The sequence below is a fragment of the Puntigrus tetrazona genome, chromosome 21 (assembly GCF_018831695.1).
Source record: "Puntigrus tetrazona isolate hp1 chromosome 21, ASM1883169v1, whole genome shotgun sequence".
NCBI lineage: Eukaryota > Metazoa > Chordata > Actinopteri > Cypriniformes > Cyprinidae > Puntigrus > Puntigrus tetrazona.
In genome coordinates, this window is record NC_056719.1 from 8,003,991 (window position 1) to 8,031,832 (window position 27,842).

The following is a 27,842-nucleotide window of genomic DNA, read 5'->3' on the forward strand; positions in this document are numbered from 1 at the left end:
CATGGCAACTGCCTATTGATGACCACCATTCAGGTGCAATGACGTTATGCCTGCTCCAAGCAACAATACAGTGCACCGTAAAGCAGGCTTTTCCCCAGCCAAGCGAAGGTAACACACAATACACACTCTTTAGCAAAAGACAGTCACCAAAGAAACTTCCCACAATTGTTTTCACAAATGTTTAGAGGCATAATACACAACACGTCTGTTAAGAGAATGAAAAGAAAACTAAACACACAGACAGGTTTAATTGGTTACTGGCTCAAGGCTGTGCTTACATTTTGCTAGAGTAAACATGTTTTTATTAAAAACATTGATAAAACATCAAAGATCCATTGTGTTTTAGTTATAATTTTCCTTATCAGCTGATCACGTCAAGCTGTTGTCCTGCTAAATGTTGTGAATGAACGATAACGACCTCAGGATTGCCGACAGAAAGATGGGCCACCAAAATAAACCTTTTCTGGCTTTACTTGGCCTTCCATTCTAATTTCTCCTAAAACCTCATAATACAATCTTCAAACTGAGACCAAGTTTCTACGGCACATGGAAAATACATGCAAACATGTTGTTCTTTTTTTAGGTCACAATATTCAAAATCGTCCTGGACTAATCACGCTGAGCATTTAAGAATGATTGTCTGGCAATATACAGTAATACCACAGTTAATACAGTTTTTTGGCACAGAATATCTCATTAAAAGCTCAATCTACTGTTACCACTCACTGTGAAAGTAATTAAAAATAACAACACAAAGTGCATAAGCTTCACAATATACCAGGATCGTGCGATGTTTACCATTTATATAAGATAAATCCACTAACAAAACTATAAACAACAACGAAAAAAAAACAACAATCTGAACGCAGGAACGCTAGCTTCTGCACGTTAACCTCTGGTGTGCAAGGGTGTGTTGGTGACATACAGGCAGTGGTTCAGGTGCTTGCGAGGGAGAAATCTGAAACAAACATTATGGGGGTGGTTAAGACACATGAAAGAGAGTGCAAGCCAGCCCTCGGCAGCCAGTGGGCTTAATGTGGGCAATATTATTTAAACTACCGTAAATGTGTGGAAGCACAAAGTTTACATGCAATGCATTATGTAGAATACGGCAAATAAAAGGTTCTAATACTATTACAAAACTGAAACTATAATATATATACATTCAAATTTTAACATTGGTAGTGTGTTTGTCATGAATGTTATAAATGCATGACAGACGGACACAGATGTAGATATATAGTCAGATAGATAGATAGATAGATAGATAGATAGATATATATATAGATAGATAGACTACTAGATAGATAGATAGATAGACAGATAGATAGACTACTATATAGATAGATAGATAGATAGATAGATAGATAGATAGATAGATAGATAGATAGATAGACTAATATGTACCTGTGGAGAAAAAGTAATTGGCAGAGAGAGATAAAAAGTAACAGATCACTCAGAGAGACCCATCAGGAGTTAAAATAATGCTAAGAAGAACTAAGAGTAAACTGGAGTGGCTTAACTAAATGGGAAAGTGACTGCATCACAAGAGAATCAAAACTCACATCCACACCTTCATCTGACAGCAAACTTCCAGCCATGTAATGGGTGACTTGATGAGAGTTTGAGGAGCTGTGTTAAATTTGATTCAGAGATGATTGTGTGTGTGAAATATTTTTTGTGAAATGTCAAAAAGGGCTAAATTTGATTTAAAGTCTGGTTGCCTGCTTAATTTCATATAAAGCAAGCGTTATGAAAAGCGTTCATGACATACTTGACCCAGTTCTGTGACAAGGATCCCTCGGCTTTTAATGCGCTGCCTCGTAATCAAATTAAAGGTGCTGTGTCGCCCTCTGCAGGGCACCTGAAAACAAACTGAGGCTTTAATCACATTAAAGGTGCACACCAGGTTATTTACAACCTAAAGCCTACGGACTGCAAGTTTGGTATGCTTTCGGTTCTCACAAACAGTTCCCTTAATTTATAAAAGTAATAAATAAATACACCTAGAATGAAAGCCTAGGAGGCAAACAGGTGTGTGTAGTGTATCCTTATGAAACTATTTTCTTCTTTTATTTCCAAAATGACTGCACAAAATGTGCTAATTTATATTTTGTGAGGAAATTAAAAAGGAGGCTTTGCTGTCTGTGGTAGTATATACCATTTCATAAGAATATACTGTATGCATGTGATCAAAGTTGGATATAATACAGTGGTCAGAAAAAGTATGTGAAATCTTTGGGATTTGCTCTCTGCATTAATTGGTCATAGGATGCCATCTGATCTTCAGCAAAGTCACAAGTCCTGTCAACAACAATGTGCTTAGTGTGTGCTGCCTTTGCTATTTTATGACCAATTAATGCAGCAAAACCAACCAATTCTATTGGGTTCACATATTTTTATAGAGAGAACCAAACAAACAGAGCGGCGTGTGCGATAATACAGTTTTTTTCTCCATGTAACTATCCCTTAACCAAATAGAATAATTATTTTTGTAATGCATAACCAGTTGCTGGTTATGTATTAAAAAACTTTACATTTTCTGCTGCGAAACCTCTGGCGCACTTTTCTGCTTCCATTGTAAGTGTATTAATGTAAAGGTTTCTTCACACAAATAGTCACACACGCTAAAACTTTAAAATTACGTTAAAAATAACCCAGAAAGCACCTTTAATTTCACGGTCCTAAGTGTAAATGTGCGAGTCAGCAGGTGACTTAAAGTCTTAAGCTTTGGGTCTCCTGTGTGTGTGTATAGCGCATGGGTTCACAGCCTGCCAAAACAACCGTGCCCAGCAGCGCACATGGGGACGATGCGACATAAGGCAGTGCACACTGCTGAACAAGGTGCAGGCACTCACAGAGGACTGGAGGGCGGAGGCCTGTAGCTGCTCCTTTCCTGGCCTTCCCAGTAGGGTTCTATGCCAGGTAGAGGGGTAAGAGGACTCCTGCGGCAGGAAACACAATAGAGATGGGAAGGATGGGGAGGGGAGGGGTCATGTCGGCAATTAACGAGGCTGCTTTCCACAAATAACATTGCAGGAGAAAAAAAAAAAACTGTGACATGGAGAGACAGAAGTGAAGGAAAGAGCAAGGGAGAGCTTAAGGACATAAGAAAGGATAATGATCGAGGGCACTGGATTGTTCATTTCTTAAATGACACAGTTTATCATTTTTCACTCATTTTAGTGCCTATGCATGCAGGGACGTCAAGGCCAGCTTGGATCCATGCAGTGTCCTTGTTTTGATATACAAGTAGACATTTCGTGGTTTATTTGAGTTTCCTGACAAAAGCAGATGATATACAGTGGAGTGCAAAGACCCGAGAATAAATTCTTCGGGTCTGCATTTTTTAAATAATTGTATTCCCAATTTCGACAAAATTGATGAAGAACGATGAAAAAATAAAATAAGGTTGCTTTAATAATAACTGGAGTCAAAATGCATGAGCAGGCTTTAAACAAACTTGTGAGCTTTGTTCTCCAGTATGATTTGATGCTGCAAAGACCATCTTGTTCCTCAGCGGAAACAATGCTCATTATTACATAAATTAGCTTATTTACTGAAATGCCATTTCCCATCTGTCTGTCTATCTAGGCACCGAACACCACATTTTGTAACAATATCAGACTTTTCGCCTCCACTGTATAATTTTGCAAATCAAAAGCCTATGTAAAAATAAGTACAATAACTCAAAGAGTATTTTATGAAAAATGCATACGTGATGCCATAACGATACTGCAGATAAAAGCAGTTACATAAGTAGCTAAAATGCTCAATTCAAAACCAAAGCACTGAAGAGATGTTATATGCCAGCATATCATAAAATAAAGTGAACTGAAACGGCAGCATGTTTTAAAATGTCACGACTATGGAATTTACATGACTGACAGCATACCAGAGTTAACCCACTTAGCTTTAGATTACTGAAAGATGCGTGTAGGATCAAGTACTATAAATGTAATATCTAAGACATCACTAGTCTAATATGTATTATTATAGAGAAGCACTGTTACGTGCCCTCTGTTCACTTAAATGTCATCGTTTGTGTTTCTGAAACATTAGAGAACTTCAAAGGATGCAAGTAAATTAGCTTCTTTACGCTTCATTAAAGCAGTATGCAGTCTTGTAATAGGATAATACTTTAAATATTAGATTATAAAGAAATAATATGAATACTATTGAATATATAAATACAAAACTCCTAGTCACCGATGTCCACTGTTATTAGCACTGGGAAGAAAGACAAACAACAGAGTTAGTGTATAATGTAAATTAAGACAAGTTGAGATTGTTGCAGTAGTATACCGGAGAAATAAAGTAAAATACCCTCCCTGTTTTTGAGCAGTGTGTTAGTATACCATGGTAAATGCAAAAGAAATACATGATAGCATTGTAAAAAACAATCTTTGAAGCAGAGACAGCACAGCATGCACATTTACCATGGCACAAAATCCACAGATATTGTTGTTATCAGCCAAAGTCATTACAGTTCAAAAAAAAAAAAATCAGTCATCTGGTCTTTTCATACTACATTAACTCTGGATTATCGTTTTTTAAAAAAAAAAAAAAACGGTTTTGATGCTGGGTTAAGCTACATGTTGCACTAGTCATTTTGAAAGGCGATTAGCACTGCTTTTAATGGTAAATTATGAAATACTGCTTAACGTTCAGGAAAAAAAAAAATCACAAAATCCTCAATGCTTGAAATGCTCCATGTGCTTATAAGCAGTTCAAGGTTAATATTCAATGAAAAATTGTATATACAGTCTCTATCAGTTTTGAGACACACAAGAACACATTTTGGGTGAACTACAGAGACTACATCATTATGTAGACTCCATATGTGATCAATATTCATCTTTACAATAAACTGATATTCTATGCGATTGGATTATAGCAAACAAAATGATTTTAAAAAACACTTAAATCATGAATGTTTTATATCATTTACAGTGCTTACAGTGCTTGTACCGTACTAGCATGTTTTACACTCTTTTCTTTTCGGTTTCTGATTGTTGCCATGGGAACTCAAAAGCAGCAGGTCACTTTAAATCATTGTCTGTGCAGAAACCAATTACTATGAGGATGAACCTGACCCTAATTCTACAGTACTTTTGCCAATGTAGTAAGTGTCATCGAAACCATATAGATTCATAGACAGCAGGCCAAAACCCCAGTCAATTTATCAAGCAGGAACACACAAACAGCACTTTATCCCTACAATAACTTAAACTGCCAATTAATAGCCAAAAAACTCAAGGTCAGTTGCTGAAAAAATAGAAATGAATGTCAAATGTCATTAATAAATGAAAGTAAATGCATTACTTATTTACTTTTAATGCAAACTAATGTGTTACATATTAAATCTGCTTGTTTTTTTATATAACAAATTAACTTACAAATGTAAAAGAACTTTCACAACAAAAGTGAAATGAATACACCACAGGCTGAAGAAAGTGTAAATTCATATCTGGACAGCAGAGGGCACAGCTCAAACAAATTGCATGAAGAACATGACGCAGGAGAAGAAAATTCAACACTATTCCAAAATAACAAAAATGAAACACGAACGTGTCATTTTTGCGTAGTGAGGTTGAACTGGACCATTGAAGGTCAGTAGTGAAGACACTGGTTAATTAAAATGGGATCAAATGTGTTATTCGTAATGCATCACCTCCAACGCTGTTAATAAATGCTGTAATGCACCGATAATGATGCAGCTTTGGTTGTATTTTTCTGTCACCTCTCATTTGGTAATAAAAGTGGCAGATAGATTTTCTGACAATGTGCAAGCAGAAACGTGTCTTTAAATTGAGTATTTAAAATCTTTAAACCTCCAAAAATGCGTAGCTTATGTTACATTTAGTTGGCTTTAATTCTCTATAACCACAAAACCTGAATATAGAGAATTAGATTAGTGTCTAAGATTTGAATAAGCCAGTACAAGAATGCACAAAAGCAGCAAATCTCTAGCAGGTGGCCAGGGCTAATTTCCAAAGAGGCTTGAGAAGACTTAAAATGATTTAAATAAGACAAAACAAGCATTATAATAAGCTATATTATCAAGAAATGTATTATTGGAATTTGCCCCCTCAATACCTCTTTCTTTCATTTGAAGAATCGGGATTCCTAACAGGGTTTAAATCCAGAAGCCTAATTTTAAAGATGTGATTTCCCGACGTGGAACGGTCATACATACATATACATACACATATCACTTTTAATTTTAATCATACGGTAATTATTACAGTTACAGAAAATAAGCTAGATTTACTACATTTTGTTGTAGACAATAGAGAGCCATCGATCTAAAGAGCACGTCAAGGCAAACACGGAAGAGAAGTATTTAGAAATCCTGAATAATGAAAAAATGAAGAAACCGCTCTTTGATGAAATTAACTTAGACCGTCTAGTCCATGAACACACTACATCACTGGCCTATCACTGAGCAGTAATTAATGGCTCTTCTAATAGGATCTTTAAACGAGAGGGCGTTTCTGTCGGGTGCCTTGATTTATGAAGCGCACTCCACTCTCTGTCTGAATAAACTGAGGTGCGAGGAGAAGGGGAAGTTCTTAAAAGACATTACTTACGGAGTCTCCACGCTCTTTCTGCAGTGTGTTATAGACAGAGGGGGATCTGTTGAAGAGAAAACCAGATTACAGACTTCAGACATGCATAAAAAGACTCATTTCAGGGCTCCAGGCTAATGATTTTTACTAGGAGCACTGTAACCCCTGACTTCATTTTTTTAGGAGCACAAGCAGAGAATTTAGGGGCATACCTTAAATTAGCGCCGATGCAATCGTTAAATTATTTCCTGTTTTAAATGTATTATTGCCACATGCTTTGATAATAAATAGATTAAATTTATAGAAATTACAATATGCAGTATTCTTATAAATTATATAAATTCTGCAGATGGTGGCACCAGGAGCAGATTGAATAATGCAGGGCGTACTGTGTGGGAGTATTAAAAATATAAATAATTTAAATATATAATTTCTATAGTTTTGCATTACTAAGTGCAGCAATTAGTAATAATACAAATTAATTTCTTATTTATTTTATGTGTATATACAGTATTTATATATATATATATATATATATATATATATATATATATATATATATATATATATATATATATATATATATATATATATATATATACACACATTTGATAGAAAAACACTAAGCTTAAAGTGAGAAGCTTATAAAAATATATTTTATTAACAACAGTAACATCTGCAAAATGTATTTTTCATGCAGAAACATTATATTTTGTACTTATTACATATTTCACCATTATTCTTCTATGGTGTTATATAGACCTGACCAAAAACTTTATAGATAAAAAGAAAATAAACACAGAAAACACATATTGATATTTTATAAACAAATTTTAAAATATAAAGTAAAAGGTAGAAATGAATGAATAATAAGTTAATAAGAAAAGTGCTCCTCTGCTGCCATCTACAGGTTTTATAATGGTGATTTGACGTATTTTTAATTTTTGAGTTCAACAGAGATTTCTGTATAGAATTTAAACGCATCTCATAGAAATGTTAATTTATCTAGTGGTGAGTTCAAACGCTTCTCAGAAACGCTCACGGCGCTCAAACAAAATCTACTTTGGTAGATGTTATTTAATCTTCTGCTATTTAATCTTCTAGTGTTTTCAAAAAAATTAACAGATGTGAAGGGCATGGGGTTGGATGAGAAAGAGGAGGGCATTCTGACCGCGAGGGCACCACTGACCTCGTCTCCGCTTGAGCTTACGCCGTCTCTGTTTGTTGACGAAGCAGGCCGCTAGCGTGCTGAAGAGGATGGCTGCTGCCAGGAAACAGATGGTGGCCACAATGCCTGCCACCACCGGCCGCGCCAGCCCCTCGTCTGGCACCTCAGGCGGCGGGAAGTAGTCTGAAAGACACAAACAAGCTCGCCTTCAGCACGCACACACACAAGAGCTTTCATTCTTAGTGTGGGCTGTTTCAACAATAAACCATACAGCTCGTTCCGAATGATTTATTTAATAGGAGGGACGATTTGAAAGATTGAAATAGAATGAAATAGTCGCCTATCTTGATCCATAAAGACATTCAAAATACATTCAAACTCACTGTGGGATGCTTTGAGAGATGAAAGCAAAGCCTGAATGGCAGCCTCGTGTTTATTTTGACTTTAAGTAGTGATTGAATTCTGACTGAAGAGCACAAACTATCTATTTAGTAAATTCAGTCATTCAGAGGTAACTGTCAGTCCCTGGAAAGTGGTGACAGAATAAGGATTGTTAGTAAAATTGAAAATAAAATAAAATAATAATAATAAATGTATAATAAACTGATGAAAAAGTGACAGTAATATATATTTATGTTACATTTACATATGTTAAAAAAATCTATTTCAAATAAACACTTAATTGAAGAAGACCTGAAAAAGCATACATTTCTACAAAATGATCAGCCAGCACAACATTGAAAATGATTTCAAAAGTAATAGCTGCATCAAAGCTGCTTTTTTGCATCCAAGAAATATATTAAAAGAGAGCAGTTGTTTTATAATATTTCATAATATTACTATTATAAATAAATTCAGTCTTGGAAAGCGTAAGAGACTTCTTCACAAAATTCTAAGCATTCTTCCAAAATTTAACATACTTTCTTTGGACAGTATTTATTCTTTGATGTGAAGGTTTGAGACATTGAAACATTTCAATACAACTAGACTAATAATAGAGTCACTGAAGTAGATAGAAACTATATATATATATATATATATATATATATATATATATAAAAAAATATTAAAACAAAAAGAGCACATTGCTCTTTCAGACAAATTCATATTAAATCCAGAAGATGGCAGCAGAATCTCATCAGACCAGAATCAACTCACTCCATTAATGCTTGTGTGGGCCTACACAGAAATATAACAGTATAACATGATATTATGTGCAATAAATCTCACTGTACATTTTCAAAACCCATATGGACTATAAAAATCCTCAGAGCACTGACCTGTGCTAGAGACTCCCACTACATTACTGGGCTCACTGACAAGGTCCTCCATAACTGCCATCACTCTGAACTCATACCAGGCCTCCTGCAAAACAATGACACGTGCAGCATGTTTCCTTTAAATAGATGGCTAGAAAACTCTGAAGGAGTGTGAAGTAATTTAAGCACATTTGCAAAATGTCACAAATATACAAAAATAGAAGAAAGAGAGACACTGTAATCTTTCATTAGTGTAAAACCTTGAGGGAGATCCTCCCACCTTTGCTTTTTCCCCTCCGAATGAACACTTAACAAACCGAATGATGATTGTCGTGAGTGAATTATACTTCTAGATCTACAGCATGAAAGCACCAAGTTCATAGTTTACGCTCAAACACTTTTTCACCTGCAGAAATTATGTCAATTATGTCAATCTTTTGAAGTGGTTATCACAGGCATACCTGAACCAGGTCTCTAGCCAATAGCTCTGTCTCTCCAGCAGGGATTGCATCATCAAGAACATCCCACCTCTCCCCGAGGCGGAACTCCATGATGTAGTGATCAATTGGCGACGTGTGATTGGCTGGAGGGATCCATGTGAGTAGGACTCCCTGCTGTGTCCGGTTGGCTGTGAGGCACCGTGGTGGGGTAAGCAGCACCAGTGGTTCTGGGGTACTTATAGGAAATACTAGGGAAACAAAGTAAACCACTGGATCATTTAAACATGATGTTTTTCGGGAGATTAAAAAGAGCAGCATTTATTAGACATTTTTGTTGCATTATAAATGCAAATGTCTTCAAAGCAGGGCTATAATAGTTAAATAGTATAGTATTAATAGATAGATAGATAGATAGATAGATAGATAGATAGATAGATAGATAGATAGATAGATAGATAGATAGATAGATAGATAGATAGATAGATAGATAGATAGATAACAAAATGACTAAAACCTGATCTAAAATTAAAATGAATACAATTACTACAATTTTAATAAAAACTATAATAGTATCATGATTGCACGTACAAAGCACTGCTCTCGTTCACTTTTGGTTAACTTGATTCATCTTAGCTAAATAAAATTCTTTCATATAAATAGTATTATAAATTTAACAGAAATTAAAATAAACATCTGTATGCAGTTCAAACATCTGAACTGTAGTGATATATGTAATGATTTTAGTATTACCCTACCATATCATTTATTATATACAATATTATTATCATATTAGATGTTTTTATCATTGTATTAAACGTTTAGATTTATTGGTATCTACTGCTCAGTTCAAGACAATCTTAAAACCATTATTAATTTTACCGTTAAATGTAAATTTCAAATAACTGAAAAAATCTCTAAATTAATATTTACATATAAAGTTATGGTGCCTAAATTTAAACTGTTTTAACTAGTTCAGATTTTAGTGCATTCTTTCCCATTTATTTTGGCAAAATATTATTTCAATACTATTTTGTAGTATTTCCAATACTAATATCCATGTAGAAGTTTTTACAAAACCATTAAAATTGTCAGCTTATCAGTATCAGCCAGATTTACTAAAATAATCATCCTAACATGGATCAAAACTACTGTAATCCTTAAATTCCCTCCCATTCCCGTCCCTACTAAGAAATGCATTTCTGTCAGGCAGAGACGATCTTGTTGTCGTAAGTTGTATCGTGCTGGTGGCCAACCTAGTGTGTTCACAGTGACGACCTCGCTGAAACGGGCCCGTCCCAGCTTGTTCTGGGCCAGGACGCTGAATTGGTAGGCCGTCTCGGGCTCCAGGCCTTGCACCAGGAGCCAGTGCTGCCCGCTGGGCACAGGCATGGACAGCCAGTCATGCGGTCCTAACTGCTCCCTCTTCACCCTGCAGGAGGAGTCACAGATGGAAAAAGAGTTCAGCACGGCACAAGCGTGCACATGCGCATGCGCATCACGCTCCTATAATGATCGCCATGTCGCTCACAATACTGATGAGAGCACTGCCTGCAGCTAAACGTAAAAAGACTGCTTGTTTGGCTCAGTGTGAATGCTCAGTGATATCCAATAACACAAAACTGTCTCACGGTTTCCCAGAGGAAATTCTGAAGAATGCATTTTCGACCGCTGATCTTTACAAGAATATCCCCGTCGATCTTCAGTGTGCCTTGTACGCCTTGCAGCCCTTTTCCCTGGATCTCTTGAGAATGACCTATGGCTTGAAATGAGCCTTGTGGATAATACATCTCTATCTCTAGAAACCGCTAGAATGGTTGCAATGTTTTATGCTAATAATGAATTGTTTTTTTTAACTACAGAAACCCTGGACTGTCGCATCATGGCCTGTTGCGGATAGAAATCGCAAGTAGTTTTGCATGCTCAAAACTTTGTGTAGCTGTACTTACAGCCAGCATGCTTCATTCTGATAAACTGCTGCCCTTGGCATGCATGAAACGACTCCACTGGACGTCCCGACTAAATTCAAGCTGAATTTCTTCGACCTTCATTGTACGCAAGCAAGGACACCATGCAATAAACTGCCCCTTTAAGGACTATTCAAACTAGTCTTAAAATATGAAAATCCATCACAAAAATAAGAATATATGTTAAAAACGCTGATCACCTAAACAAGAAGTAAATCATATTAAGTAATATGTATAATATAGAAACTAATATAATAATAATGAATGTTATATTAAATACATTAAATATATTAAAATATATTAAAAATATATAAAAAAACTGAATTGTGAGATAAAAAGTTGCAATTACCTTTATATATATATAAATATATATAAACTTTTTATCTCACAATTCATTTTTTTCTTCTTCGCAATTACGAGTCTCAGAATTGCAAGTTTGTACACGTTATTAGGGAATAAATTAATTGTGAGACGCAAACTTGCAACTAAGAAAAAATATTCATATACATCATGAGAGAAAAGGTTGTTTTTTTTCCTTAAATGTGAAATGTATTTTTTCCCTTAAAAATGTTTAAATATTTAAAGTAACAATATATACTATTATATCAATCATATCATCCATATATAATTCTCTTACAGATCGCTGTCCTAAACCCCAGGCATCCTTTGAGTTATTGAAATGACACTGCGTTTGGAATATTAATGACTTTCAAACAAAAAAACAGTCAGGAATCGGGTGTATACATCATTCTTCGCCCCGTTCCTATTTGTGAGTCATAATATTCCACTGAGGTCTAATTGATTACTTCCTTCGTGCCCTTGTAGCTTGAGAGTTCACAGGCTCTTGAGATGTGTGTTATTCACAGCATCTCAGCGGTCGCTCGGCACCTCCTGCAATGCACAGGAAGTAGCAGGAACACGCCAACTATCTGCGTCAATGAGGCTGACGGGAGCTGTTGTTTAATCTCACGTGGGTCACCTTTAAAGGCCATTCATACACAACCTTTAAAGCATGAGTCACACTGCCCAATGTTTCAAATGACACCTTTAGTCAGCTCTTGGCACAGGTTTGCTCGGGCACCGTGGTGGACACATCAGGCCAGAGGATAATGATGATCTAAGAAGAAGTCGGAAGCGGAACGTGAGGAAGGTCTGGCCCTTGGGTGAGGATTAACATGCTTTCATCCTCCATGGGGCGCTTTATTCTTCTTTAGCTTTTGCATGTGTGGACTGCAGCGTTAGCGGAAGGACTCAAGTTAGTACCAGGTACAAACTGTGAGGAAATACTGAGCGCATAGAGACAGGGTTCCGTTATATGAGGAAGAAAATCATAAATTAAATTACATTTTGATTCATTTATTTATTTTTAATTGAATTAATATTTTTATCCAGAAAAATATGCATTAACAACAGTTACAAAACAAGAATAAATACATAAATTGTCATAAAATATTTCTGTTTCAAATCAATGATGTTCTTTCTATTCAAAGAATACAGCAATATTAAGCCATGTTTTACTAGAAATATTAAGCATTACAACTGCTTTCAATGGTGATGATAACAAAAGTTTCTTAAGTATAAAACCAGCATGTTAGAATTGAAGGACCATGTGACACTGAAGCATAAAGTAATGACTGATTAAAGAAAAAAAAACAGGAGTAAATATCAAATGTATTAAAATGTGTTAAAAATAAACAGTTATCTCAGGCCAAATAATCCTTACTCTTTCCCTTATGTTTTCTCCATAACAGCTATGTGTGTCTCTAAACGCAAAACCACATTTCATGACTATTAATAGCTCAAAAGAAGTGAAATCTGTCTCCAGGGCTATAGCAGGCTAAACCTGTTCATGCTACATTCCCACGAAACACTGCTGCCATCTGTTACCTGGTGTGACATTCAGAAATATGTTTTAAAACAGAGTGAGTCCCAAGTAATCATACCCTTAAAGACATATACGATTGAAATGTTCTTGCTCGTATCCACGGAAGCAAACATACAAAGGTTACTGCACGAAGCATGTGTCATTCTATAGGAGCAGGAGCACAGAAAGCTATAGAATGCTGATATTCCGGGTGAATATCGCAGAGGACAGCACCACACAGGGAGCAGAATCACAGGGATGCAGAAAGCGCTGGCATGGGCTGCAGAGAGATGAAGAGAGGCGGAGGAGCAGGCGTGCTGCTGATTAAGCCAGAAGCGAGAGGTTGCCGTTATGGATCAAGTACCTCAGGGGCACCTCCTTAAACTGTGGATGTCACCTTACTGAAGCAAGTAATAAAAACTTTTCAAATTATAATACAGTAAATACTTACTTGCAATAGTTGGCTCTCTGTAATGCAGTTAAAATACCACAAAGCGTTTTAGCACTGAACTGCGAGAAGGCACAAGTCAAAGTCTTTGCATTAATAAATACTGTATAATGCATAAGAATCACCGTAATCTCTCAGGGCTTCCCACTGTACTGTATGTATAAACTCCAGGTTCACATCCGAGAAGTATTTCTAAACATTGCAGTGTAATTTCTTATTTTCTATATTATAAGGATTAATATCTATTATATGTTGCTTCCATGAAAGTTTTGTCATCATTTACTTACACTCACGTCACTCTATTCTCGCACACACACAAAAAAAAATATCCAGAAAGAAAATGCTTATTACACGAAAAGTCATAGATGATTTGAAGGACATTCAATGAAAAGAACTTGCAAATGTTTTCTTGGGAACTAACTGAAATAAGTTAAACTAAAATGACTCAACTTTAAAATTAAATTAAAGCTAAAATAAAATAAAAACTAAGTTAAAATAAAAAGCTAAATAGAGGACTTGTAAATTATAATAAAATTGACAAAAGCACATAAAATAATTATTACGACAAACTAAAATAAAAAATAAACATATAGTAGTACATAAACAATAAAATGCAATTAATTGATAAACAATGGATAACAATACTATTGATTTTGAATGGGTCTGTGTGCATGAATGTAAAAGAAAATATATAAAGCTGCTTTTATATTTTAGTTTAGTTTAGGGGTTCTTGAGAGAGTAGTTTTAGAGAGAGTTTTAGACTATAATAATAAAAAAATCTTACACAGTCATAAATGCATTTTCCATAACAAATGTTACAACTGATGTTAAACACTCAGCAGCAGACTGTTTCTTCGAATCCCATATATATGTCATTATTTTTATTGTGCTGAAGTGTTTAAAACTGCACACAACACCAAGATTGTCTTGTCAACTTAATAAGGTACTTTGCATGCAGCTCGACTCATAACGACTCTGTGAGAGGATTTTACTGCCTGATCACTCCATTCCAATTCTATCGTTATGAGCCAGATTAACAAGGCCAACATGTTAGCTAACACGCTCAGCAGAACAAAAAAAAAAAAACTAAATAAAGAAAACAGTGGGTCTGTATTACTCACGGAATGATTATCTTTGTTCAAGACTTCTCACTATGAAGTTATTTGGAAGTTATGAATAAGACTTAGACTGTATTCTCTCATTAATTCAAAGTCTGACCATAACACTTAACATTTTAGCTTGACATTAACGGTGTTTCCAGCTCAATATTGGAGTGACCTCCTGGCCACCTCACCCCTATAAAGGTTTTGCCCATCCCACCCATTGCCCCCAAATGTAGCAGCCTCACAGCAGCAGCAGAGCTCAGGTCAACAGTTAGGAAAAGAAGCTGAAAGCAAAGCATGCTGGGATGACTCACACATGGCCGTACCAGACTGAGAATGTCTGCTCAAAGCCGCCGTCGTAACCGGGTTCCCACGAGACGTTGGCCGAGGTCGTCGAGACCCGAAGCGTGGACTTTGGCGGGGCGTGTGGGCTTGTGCCTGTGTGGGAGGGCGACAACTTGTGTCACGCTCAATACAAACACACTTGTACGCAAATGCTAAAGGCCACACGCATTTATTTCCCTAAAATGTTGTCTGTGAAAAAGCCCTCGGTCAAATCAATTTAGCTCACTTGTCTTCACACAAACACTAGCGCTTAACACAAACAAACAGACTCCGTGTGCATCATTTATCCTTTATCTCTTATTTAGCAGCTAACTGTTAGCCTGGAAAATCCCTTTATACTAAGACACTAAACCATTTGTAGCAGTCCGCTCACAGCATATAATATCACCACAGAAATCCAACCTACTAAAGGACTTTTCTACAGTAAGCTTTCTGAGAGGAACTCACTGAATAGCTAACAGTTTAGCCCTAGCAGCTGCTGCTTGGCTAATCAGAAAGTTTCTTTAACTGACAGTTTCACTGCAGTCAGACAAATGCAAACAGTGCCCAAGAAAATGGTGTACATGCCAAAACAGCAGGGAGCAATATAAAGACTAAGCTGGCAGGGTTTGTTCACAGCTGCACTACTCACTAATAGAAAGAGGCAATGTGGATGTTAGCATTTGTGCTACCTTTCTCTACTGAATTTATAAGCTATATCCTATAAGATTACATACTTATTAATACTGCGTATGAATATACTTCAAAGTATCGAAGCAAGTAATCTTTAAACTAAAATCTATTCAGGTATGTGCTATTAATGTGACTTCACATGAAATGAAGAGATAAGTCATATCAGTGCCCTGGAATGAGCTACATTAATATAAAAGGATGATTAGGGACATCATAACTAACTCTTTCTCATAAAATCCACCCTTATTTGTTCGCAATACTGTAATTATAAATGAGAAATACTTTACAAAGATTTAGTGCACAGCAGTTTTGTTTAAACAATACACTGTGTAAAGAAAAAAAAGTGAATTAACAATTTTGGTTGCAAAGTGGTTGCAATCAATTTAGTTTAGCTAAAAAAAAATTATATTTAGTTGACTAACTTTCAACATAGTTTAAATGTAGCTAAAACGAATGCAGTGCATTAAGCTGAAATAAAATATTAGTATTCATAAAATATTCTAAAAAACTGAATATCAGAAATGTTGCTAAAGAAAAGCGAAACTAATGAAAATGAGTAATAAAAGAGCACAGACATAGTAATTAGCCAAAAAGTATAATCTATAAAATTATATAGAAATTTCAATGACTTTTAAATAATTCAGATATTTTAGGTTATGCAGAAGACCGCTGTTGTCCTGCAAATATGAACTAAAGTTTTTGTGCACCTTTATGAAAACAACAATCTTTAATCTAACATGATCAAAATTCACAGCTGTATGAAAAAACACTTTATCTCAAGTCGTGTTTGTCGTCATGGAGTAAGCGCCATTTGTCTCAACGCCTCCTACCGATTACTAGGAGGTGCGTGCTGGCAGTGATGCTCAGTCAGCGACATTGGAGCGACACACTCCACTCCCCATGGTCCTCCTTGCTGGGAGATTTGAACTGTAAGCTGCCTCTCGGTAGGGCGTTGTGCTTGCTTCTGCTGGGCTTCCCTACCTTCTCAATACCAAAAAGAAAACAACTCTAACAAATGCTGCAGTTGGGTTGACAATGATACAGAGTCAATTTAAGGATCCATAAGGATGCTTTCTACCTTTCTCCATGTAATGTTGGGGAATGGGTCTCCTTCTGCCTCACAGGGGATGACCAGCTCTCGACCAGCCTCCTGCCTGTACTCCCCTCCAGGAACCACCAGAAATTTGGGTGGGTCCTATACACCACCAAACAGCATGTTTTATTAATGCAAAAGATGATATCATAAGAGATAAATAAGCTTGAAAAGAAACTCCATGTTTCATTCTTTTACCTTTAGCACCAGAGGGGCGGGAGGGGACTGTCCCATTGTACCGAGGCTATTGTAAGGCACGCAGGTGTAGGTGCCGAGAGAGTCCTCTGTCACCTCAGACACTCGAATGCTCCCATCTTCCATTTGGCTCCAGCCAGAAGTACTGCAACAGGAACAAACAAACAGCACACACACAATCAGGGAAATCGATTCCTGTATCTCAGAGAGTAGAGCATTGCAATGTTTGATTCTTTACTGAGCGTATTGAACAAGATGTTTTGTAGAATACCATTCAAAATTTGTAGTCAGTAAGATATTTGTTTTTTAAGTCTTATATCTACAAAAGCTACATTTTTATTTTAAAATACTATTAAAATTTCATTGGTTACTTTTCTGTTTCAAGTAAGGATTATTATTGGAAAAATAACTAGCTTCATTTCATGGCCGCATCACCACCTCGAGTGTGAATTATTTTTCAAATAATTGAACAGTCTGGAGTCAATTATTGCACTTATACTATGGAGAGAGAGAGTGAGAAAGTGTGTGAATTATCTCAGAGTCTGTGCATCTCTTAAAAGTGTTTGGCTAATCGTGAAACGCCGTTGATGTTAGAGATAAAGTCATCAAGAGTAGCACTAGCAACATTAGCAGGTATGTTAATGTGTGTGTGTGTCTCTGAAGGAGAGAGAGAGGGAGAGATATGTCCACTTTTTTTGTGATAACATATTCAAATGAACAGAATTAATCTTAGCATTATAAACGTTTTACAGTTTGGGGCAGTAGTAGTTCTTTAATAAGTAAATTGCTTTGTGTAAAAGCATTTATATTACTGTAAGAAAATTACATACATGTAAGAAATTATATAAACTGCAAATTGTCTCTCATCTGAGAATGATATGCAATTAGTTTGAAGCTAATAGACACAATGGATAAAATCACTTATGTATGAATAAAATAAAAAAGGGAAGGGGCCATTTTATACACCATATCAGCTTGAATAATGAATATTAATTAGGTGATTAGCAATCTCTAAATCACATAATTAATTTGCTGAAAAGCAGACACACTAAGTGGGAGTAGACCATAACCAACCAGCAGACTGTCTCTAGTAGGTTATCGTTTTACATGGCTGGCTCACGATTATTTCTTTATAATGCATCCTAAATTTCTATATCTTTCAATTTTTTTCACAAAAAAGTGTCTAAAAGGCTTTCGAATTGATTAAAATCCTTTTGTGATAATTGTTGTTATGTACCTTAAAAGCCTACATATTTTCAGCTGCATGGACACTACTCTTGAGAGCCAACTGCACAGAGGAAGACCAAGGTTCGAATGAATGAAACAGATATCCTGTTTCTTCACTGTAAGATCAGTTATTCTCAGTTTGACTTTATAGTTGTAGAGGAGCCAGCGATCTTTGTCTGTGTGAGACTATGAGATCAGTGTGAACTGTGAATGAAACCCATCTCACACAGGCCCAGCGACAGCATCTGTGAAAACACTCAGATCACTGTCCTGCTGGACTCACCTTCTCTATCCGCAGAGGCAGGCCGTCTTTTTCCACTTCACTGAAGTGACAGGCGGAGTTGGCATCCACCGGGCAGCGGATGTACCCCGGCAGTCCAATGGCCACGTAAATAACGCAGGCGGCATGTTTACCACACGGCAGAGGTCTATGAGACACAAGAAGAGTAGAAACGAGATCACGGCATAAATGTTGAAATATCTGAGTGGCGCTCTTGTGCATTGTTAAACTGTCAGACAGATGAGAGGAGTTTGTTCCGGATGTCTCTCTGAGTCATTAGTCTGGAACATTAACACAAATCCTCTGAATAAGTCAACTACCGATTGAGAAGTACACTATAAAGAACTTTTTGCTCTCATAGCCTGAACTAACTCACATTGAGACTATTACTCAGCTAATAGTAGTACAGCACAATAAGTGCCTTGGAAACAATAGCTAAAGTCAAAATAATGGAAATTAATGCAAAAATTTGTACAAATTTTCCCATGCTAAACTTTTACATCAATTTTTTTTTTTTTTTAATTACCACTAAAATCTCACAACACTTTCTTGATCACCAAATCAGCTTATTACAATGATTTCTGAAAGATCATATTAAAATTCAACATCACAGGAATAAATGCATTTTAAAATACATGAAAATTACTTTTAACTGTACTTTTTTTAATCAAATAAATGCAGTCTTATAATCTAATAACAACCCCAACCTTTTGAAAGAAATGTAATACATAAATAGAAAATAAACACATATTGTGTCATTCCAAACATATCATAAGGTCTTTAATCATCATAGTAACACAAATTAAGATATTTCTGAAATCCTCTGGCTTTCTGACCCTGCATAGATAGCAACGCATCTGTCACAGAAAGGCAGTAAGGACATTATTAAAATAGTCCCATGTGAGCGTCAGTGGTTCAAACTTGATTTTATGAAGTTTTGAGAATACTTTTGTGAGCAAGATCCATTGCTGTGTATGGGATGGTCAGACAGCTCAAAGGTTTCATAAAAAAAAAATCTCAATTTGTGTTCTGAAGATGAACCGAGGGCTTACTGTTTTGGAGCGTGACCACGAGGATGAGAGATTAAAGATGTTCATTTCTGGGTGAATTATCCCATTAGATCCTTTGTTGTGCTACAAAGCATAAACAACAGTATAATTTCTGATGACATTTCCCTTCTTTATATTGCATGAACAACATCTAAAGCAAGACTATCAATAATGCTGTAAAGAGATTCAATTGTGTGTGACTCATAAATCACAGCCTCTCGTTAGTGAAGACATCAGCCAACATGCAGTACGCCGTAGAACGAGAGGAGCGGCGTTCAGAAGCAAGGCGCTTTGAAGAAACCCACTGCTCCATCTCAACGCTTAGCAAAGAGCCGGGTCTATTTTTAGCACAAGTGGAGCTGAGGGACGGGACGATGGGAGGAGTGGACCTGGAGTTGAGAACACAACAGAAGAAAAGCGAGCGCGAGGGCGGAGCAGCAGGGCTGCCAACGAAAAGCAAGAGAAAATAATCAGGCAATCTCGACGCACAGATTGGACCTGCAATGCCGTCAGCCGTCCAACGAGGCCGCCGTCGCCCACGCTTCCAGCCCGCCGGGCGTCTGCAGATGACGTCACTGCAGAGAAGAGGTTTCCACACAGGATGATGTCATCCTTTTACACCCCCTCCTTTTTTCCACTTACTGTCAAATACACTTTCTCGCGCCTCTGCTCGCTACACACATGGCAGCCAGACCAGTGAGACTGATTCGGAAGACGGGGTGAAAATTCCCGCGGCCTGGGAATTCTATGATGCATAATCCTTTCCGCCACTTCGAACTGGTCCGACACAGGCTTCCTCTGAGCAAGGGAATATGAAATGTCTGTTGCCTTGGATACCACAGCCACTTCTGCAGCATTCATCCCTGTCACTATTAACTGCAAATGCAACATGTTTGGGTTTTGTTGGTGTTTTTTTCTCAACATCGTCTAGAAAAACCATGGTCTTTGCATCAGTCTATTGGCGTGGAGGATGTGAGCCGTGACTGAGTGATCTGCTGGCTTACTGACTCAAGGTCACTGTTTCAATTCAGCTCCAGACTCCGGGGACAGAAGGCCATTCCAATCTCTCGGCTGCAAATAAGCGTCAGCCTGCCCAACAGCGGCAGTTGAAGCTAATACACCCCTCGTGCCAATGTACTGAGACGGAATCGCCGGGAGACTAAAGTAACCCTTTCATCAATTATAAATGATCACACTGTAAGAAAAACTGTTATACCGCATTATTCTGCATACATATAGTCTCAATGTGAAAACACAATAATGATTTGGCCTGTGATGAAAGGCATAATCCAGTAGTGAAGGTTGTTACTGAGTTTTCACGCTCAATCCAGTGAGACCAATGTCACAGATTCAGGATGAAAGAGAATTCCTCCTCTATTATGTCATGACATTCACGTAATACAATAGGCAACTGGGAATTGGGCTTTATCTAAAAGAATTTGTTACAGTGAAAGGTTGTCATTGTATCATAAGTAATGTAGGACATCACCACCGTTCGGTTTCATTTCAGCAAATCACTAACATTTAAAGGTTTGGGATCAGTAAGATCTTTTAAACAAAGGCTGTATGTATTTGATCAAAAAAAGTTTCTTATTTTTATACTTTAAAATATAACTCATTTCTGTGAAGCAGCGCTGAATAGCAGTGTTACGTTGTAACACACAATTTTTAATAATCATGGTTCTATTAAAGGACCTAAATAAAAGTATCACAGGTCCAGGTTTCCAACATTGATTAAAAATCAACATATTCAAATTATGTCTGAAGCAACAAGTAGCGCTGAAGACTAGAGTAATGATGCTGAAAATATTTTTCTCTACAAATTATATTTCAAAGTGTATTCAAATAGAAAACTGTTATTACTAATTGCAATATTATTTAACAAAATTCATTCTTTTTCTGTATTTTTGATCAAATACTATTTTGAACTATTTACAACTAATTGTACAATTACTTCATTACGATTACCAGCTAACTAAACTGACATAAGCACATTTTGACACTGATCGTGTGCACAAAAGGTCAGATGCCCTTAGTTTTAGAAGCATGCTTTTTAGGTCATTCTCACAAGATGCTGAATAATAACACACATGATCACCACATTCAACAAAACAAAAGCTTTTTGGACAACTCCACTGATCAGCAGAGTACTGTAACAAATACCAAACCCAGTTCTATTCTGGTTGTTTCTGGCCTACATACTGCAGCTGTAGTTTAGCATCTGCACCGTGCAAGGCAGTGAGAATTTTTAGGGGCATCAGAAGAAGACAAAGATGTAAGCGTCTCTGGTTGTGTATCAGCAAACTGACTCACAATGCCACGGTCAGTATGCGCTGGATGCAGAAGGTGGCGCCCAAGGCTGTTACTCGGGCTGCAGGTGTATTTCCCAGCATCCTCAGGTTTCACCTGGGAGGATGATGAGTGAACCGTCGATCAGAATACTCACTCTGCGCTTCAGATCACTGAAGAGAGAGAAAAGAAGAAGTTGAATTAGAATCGATAGTAGTCATGATACCAAGCGGTCTACATAATACTACTACATAAATCAAGTTAAAAGGTTAGGGTCAGTAGGTTTTATTTTAAAGAAATTAATATTTTATTGGCAAGGGAAAAATGATAGTAAATATGTTTGTAATGTTATAAAATTGTCAATTAAATGTTGTTCTCTTGAAAAACAATTTTCAGCTTTCGATGTTCATTATTTCACATAAAATAAGCACAAGTTTGGAAGTGTATGAGACATTAGTTACATTAGTTAACATGAACTAAAATAAAGCAAATACTTCTACAGCATTTATTCATCTTAGTTAATGCTAATTTCAGCATTACTAATGCATTAGTAAAATCACAGATTGTGTCTATTAACATTTAGTTAATGCTACTTGAATGAACAATTAATTATTGCATTTAACTAATGTTGGCAAACTATATAAATAAATGATGAATAAACAATATAATAAATGTATTTTTTTATATTAGATAACACATTAACTAATGTTAACAAACAACACCTTATTGTAAAGTGTTAACAAATAATCTTACCAACCCCAAACTTTTGAAAGATAGTAGACAAATATTTTTTTTTACACTCCGCTTACAGGAAGCAACGAAATAAAAAGTTTGTAAGTACTGACATTTTTTCTAAGCTATCCCTATAAATATGCATGTCCAAGTAAATAAATTTAAAGCCAGAGGAAAAAAAAAAAAAAAAAAAAGCACAGTTTAAAGCCTTGCTTGAATTATGGTCTACTCTTTCAAGAGAACAGATGGAGTGTCCGAGAGCAGAGATCAGAAAAAAAAGCTCCAGTGGACAAAATGCCTAGCGTGGCCTCTATTCTTGCCTGTGCTTCCACCTGTCCTGCTGCACAGAGCCTCTATTAAAAGAAAGAAGAGAAAAAACATAATATCCTTTTTCTATAGAGTGTACAGGCCACGCATGAGGGGCATCTTGGATGGCTTAGAGCACTGCTACTTCTAATCAGTGCTAGTGGGCGTATGATGACACAAGCGCCGTGTCGCTGGGTATTCTTGTCATGGTGGAGAGAAGGAAGCGTGGACCATGAGAACCGAGGAGGGTGTATGACCAAGCTGCATTTATGGTTTTATAGTGGCTGATGAGTAGAAATCATTTTGTGCCCTTTCTTATTCAAGGAGTTACCCACAGAAAGGACACACTGTATTATGTAATATTTGTGTGTGGTATGTGTTTTAATGCTTATTAGAGTACCATGCTGTTGGTGAGAATTAAATCTATTGGTCTTCAGGTGAGTTTGCTTTTTAGCATTTCCAGTTTAGTCATCTTATAAGGCATGAAGTGTTTCCAGTCCGTCAGATTGTTCGACAACCAAACAAAACACAAATGAGACTTTATCTGGTGTAATGAACCTCTAAGCAAGTGTAATGACACTGACACATGCACACAATGACAAGTAAAAAGCATATAGTGAAAAATTTGCAAAGCAATTTTAAGCAAAATTTCAGCTTGTTTGCCAATCCTATTACAACTGCATGAGGTTGAAGCGTATGCATACTTATGCTTATCCTTTTGACCGACAACTCCTTGTGTAAATGGGTCAAATGTAAATTTTAAAAAATGCATCCGTTTATCAAAAGATGAACACTACCATTCAAATATTTGAGGTCGGTAAGATTTTTGATCAGATAAATTCAGCCCTAGTTTGAGAATTTAAAAGAACTGTTTTTCTATGAAAGCTTATTTCTATCATTAAAATAAATAAATGATAATAAAAATAAATAATAAACTTTTTATAACACAATTATGTTTTTGGCAATCCTGGGTTTTATCTCACAGTTCTAAGCCAATTTTTTTTTTTCTATGGTGAGAAAAAAATGAGGTGAAGATATAAACAGAATAAAAAAAAAAAAAAAAAAACAAAGAAAGGTCAAAATTCTAAGCTGAAAACAGTGCTTAATATTTCTGGAGTAAGCACCTGATGTAATATTTTTCATGATTCTTTCAAAAGAACAGCATTTTAATTTATTTGTATTATTATAGCTAGTGCTGTCAAATGAGTAATTTGCAAGTAATCGCATCCAAAAGTAAAAGTTTTGTTTTGTTTTGAGAAAAATACGCTGTATGTGTCTGTATTTATATATACATAAAAATATATGCAAACATATTACATACACAAAAACTTTCATTGTGGATGCAGATATTCACGATTAATAGTTTGAGCATCACTAATTATAATAAAATATCTTAAAAAACTCAATAAAAAAAAAAAAAAAAATCAGACTGGCCTTGAACTATTGAGCAGTAGTGTGCAGAAAATCAGTAGTGAGTGGTTTATTTAGTTACATTTTGTGCACCTATGAAAACATTTCAGTTTTCTACAAAAAATGTCAACCTGCAAGGGTTTACAAAATGTTTAAGCAAGGCCTAAAAAACAGTATCACAATGCCATAGTCCTAAAACTCACTGATGCCTCAATGATGATGGCCTGAAACTACACATGGACTGTGACAAACTCCACACACATGGACACAGGACAGTGGGGTATAGTACAGTAATGAACCCGATCATACTTTGCTTCTTGAAGAAGACGTTATCTTCCTCCCAGAACCAGGTATGCGTTAGGTTTGCCAGGATACACGCCTCAGCCTGACAAGTGAAGAATGCATCCTGGGATATGTTTGCCAGTTATGTTCTCTGGCGGTGAGACAATAAATGGGAGTCTGAAATAGAAAATGAGCGCATCATAAATCAGCATTACGTATCAGGATGTGTCACATCCTATTGAAGCATATAGCAATCTCAGTCCTCTTCAAGGTTAAAGACAAAGCAATGCTAGAAAAAAACATTTAAGTGTAAGTGTTTCCAATCTCTAAACTCTATATATAATATATATATCATATATATATATATATATATATATATATATACTGTTTGTCTATTCAACAATATTGTATTGTATTCAATGCCATTTTGGCAGTGTACAGACTGAATAAAGAATGATATCATACTGAGCAGAGTTAATAAAAGTACCTCTCGCTTATAACGTACATATTTGGATCAGCAGTCTCATCTGAATATCGTTGGCCAAGATGATAAGAATTTTACCCAGCGGCCTACCCACAGATCTCACTCTACGCCCACTGTGGGCATTGCTTCAGCTGGCAGTGCCAGTGTAAAGAGAGAGGCTCTTCTGTGGAAGAAAGCCTGCAGAAAGCTCCCGTGCAGGCTGGACTCTACAGATAACTCTCTGTCTCTCTATTCGACAGCACACACACACACACACACACACACATTGCATTACAAAAACTCGCTAAGCTGGAGCCAGCCAGCGATGTCTACAAAACCAATCGTGTTTCTGCAACTTGCCACTTTTGTGAGCTCAGCCGTTGATTTTTGTTTAAACTAACAGAAAACTTTCTTTCTCCTTTTGTTAAGTGAAAGTCTTAATAAAATGAAATTCTTTCCTCCATTGATTTTTTAAATGTCTTATCTGCTTTTATGACACACTTTTTTTTTACTCGCACTTTATCTTTTAATATGTAGAGTCTAGTCTAGACCAGGCAAAGAGTTTCCTGCCCTACACAGTCTGGTTCTAAATGCTCATTCTGGCAAAGGACCAGCAACTAAATGATCAGCGTGAAGTAACCAGAGGTTTTATGTTCATAAAGAAAGTCTCATGTTTCATGATAATTTGCATAGTATCTCATAATAAACAGAAACTTTCTTATAATTAATGTTTTTAGTTACAGTATTTAAATAATAATATGTGCTTTTACATAATAATCACAAAAGTATTATAATTAATGCTTAATATCTAATAAGATGTTATCTCTTGTGATAATGACTAAGTGATATAAAATAAGATAAAAATATAACTAATTTTTATCATGATTAATGCAAAGCATGTAATAATGAGAAGCGTTATCATGATTATCAGTAATGATAAACTTACTCATGATCAAGGCACAGTGTATCATATTAATGAAACTTATAACTATAATTAATATTTGAAGTATCTTGTAATAATGATTCATGTTTATTTGTTATTTGTGTGGTGTAAAGTCATTATAACAAAGAAGTTTCTCTTTTCTGTAAGAAGTTTTGCGTTATTGTGAAATAAGCAGGCCTATTATTCTCATTACCTTAAATTGCAAATTAAAATTAATTTTACTTAACTATGGCAAACAGGCCTCCAACAACACCAAATCAGTGACATGAAATCATTTGGCATTATAGTTATTAGAATGAAATGGCTACAGTAAAATAACGTTCCTTTTGAACCATTACATACAGTGGGTGAGAAAGAAATTCAAAGAAGTGGTTTAGAAAAAAAAATGAATGTCATTTTATGACTGCATTGAGTTTTGATACTAGTTTGATTGGCATTTGATGGGACAAAATAGGAATGTGTGCTTTATTGTTGTTTAGAAGTGTGAAAAGGAGTGAGATAAAGAACACTATTGCTGAAATCTAATTTAATGCACAGCAGCTCTTACATTTGTATAAAAATCTCTCCAAGTAGAGTGTATTTATGTATGGGTAGGCCACAGTCACGCACCAAAAAGCGTTAACAAATAGACAATAAAAGTTATAAATCCACTGTGTTATCGGGTTACATGCTAACATGGCATGCTAAAGCGGCAGGCACTTAGAGCAGATTAGGGATCCCAACAGGAAAAAAGCTTCTTTGTAGCACTATGGAGAAAAATCTCTCTGACAGTGAACCCATTACTTCTTCATACTGTACCAGACAGCCAACATGAGAGTCAATTATCTCTGTAGCTCTACAGCATGGGTGCCATGCAACTTTGTGACTTTGCAAGCATGACTGTACACACATACATAGACACAAGCACTCACACAGCACTCCAACAACATGATAGTAGAGTGTTCCAGTTAATAGCAATCGATGAGTCCTGGAGCAGTTACGCCCCGGGCGAGTAGTGTGGTATGGGCGACCTCTCCTGCTGGCTGTGCGCTCTCGAAGCATGTATCGCTCCCTGTCCTCGCGGCTGATGGAAAGCGATCGTCAGGCTGCCATCACTCACCTGTGGAGAGGTCAAGGCTTATTACACGCTGACATCCAAATTCATAAATAATCTCATTCGGATTCACAATTCCTATTAGAAATTCTGTCGCAGATTACTCTTCCTCAAATGTATCGTTCCCAAAGCCACAAGACCTGTTCATCTTCTAAACACAAATGAAGCTATTTTTGATTAAATAATATTATTAGTCGTAACATTATAGCATCATTACTCCAGTCACATGCTGAAATCATAAAAAATATATATATATATATATATATATATATATATATATATATATATATATTTTTTTTTTTTTTTCAGGTTTCTTTGATAAACAGAAAGTTCAGCCAGAACAGCATTTATCTAGACAAAATCCCAGAAAGACTGTAACCCCCTTCCTCCAACTGCTTCAAAAACCTCCCTGCAAAGCTACCTGAATAAATATGTGCAAGTGCGCAAGACAAAAGCTGCTTTAAGCGCCAAAGGGCGGCTGAGAATAACTGATAATGAAAATGTATGACATAATTTTTGACAGCATCTTTTAACAGTACTGTAGCTTTGCAGTCAGGCCTCTTAAGGGATCTTTGAAATGTTGCCCTCCCGTTTCTGCACCATTCTACACAATTTGGATCTCTGTGTGGAATCTGGCTGTTGTTA

The 27,842-nt window shown here is 36.2% G+C and overlaps 1 protein-coding gene across 1 annotated transcript in view; it reads right to left on the bottom strand.

Annotated features, from left to right (window-relative positions):
* The window catches only part of LOC122326998 (protein turtle homolog B-like), a 36,250-nt gene extending 15,710 nt beyond the window's left edge, over positions 1-20,540 (bottom strand). The window contains 14 exon segments of the mRNA XM_043222214.1: positions 2,859-2,945; positions 6,594-6,639; positions 7,762-7,923; positions 9,021-9,105; positions 9,461-9,687; positions 10,693-10,868; positions 15,145-15,256; positions 16,666-16,816; positions 16,914-17,030; positions 17,127-17,268; positions 18,617-18,747; positions 18,750-18,778; positions 20,031-20,254; positions 20,374-20,540. Coding sequence (XP_043078149.1) covers positions 2,859-2,945; positions 6,594-6,639; positions 7,762-7,923; positions 9,021-9,105; positions 9,461-9,687; positions 10,693-10,868; positions 15,145-15,256; positions 16,666-16,816; positions 16,914-17,030; positions 17,127-17,268; positions 18,617-18,747; positions 18,750-18,778; positions 20,031-20,254; positions 20,374-20,540 — 1,856 coding nt within the window.
* Positions 20,541-27,842: the final 7,302 nt, after the last annotated feature.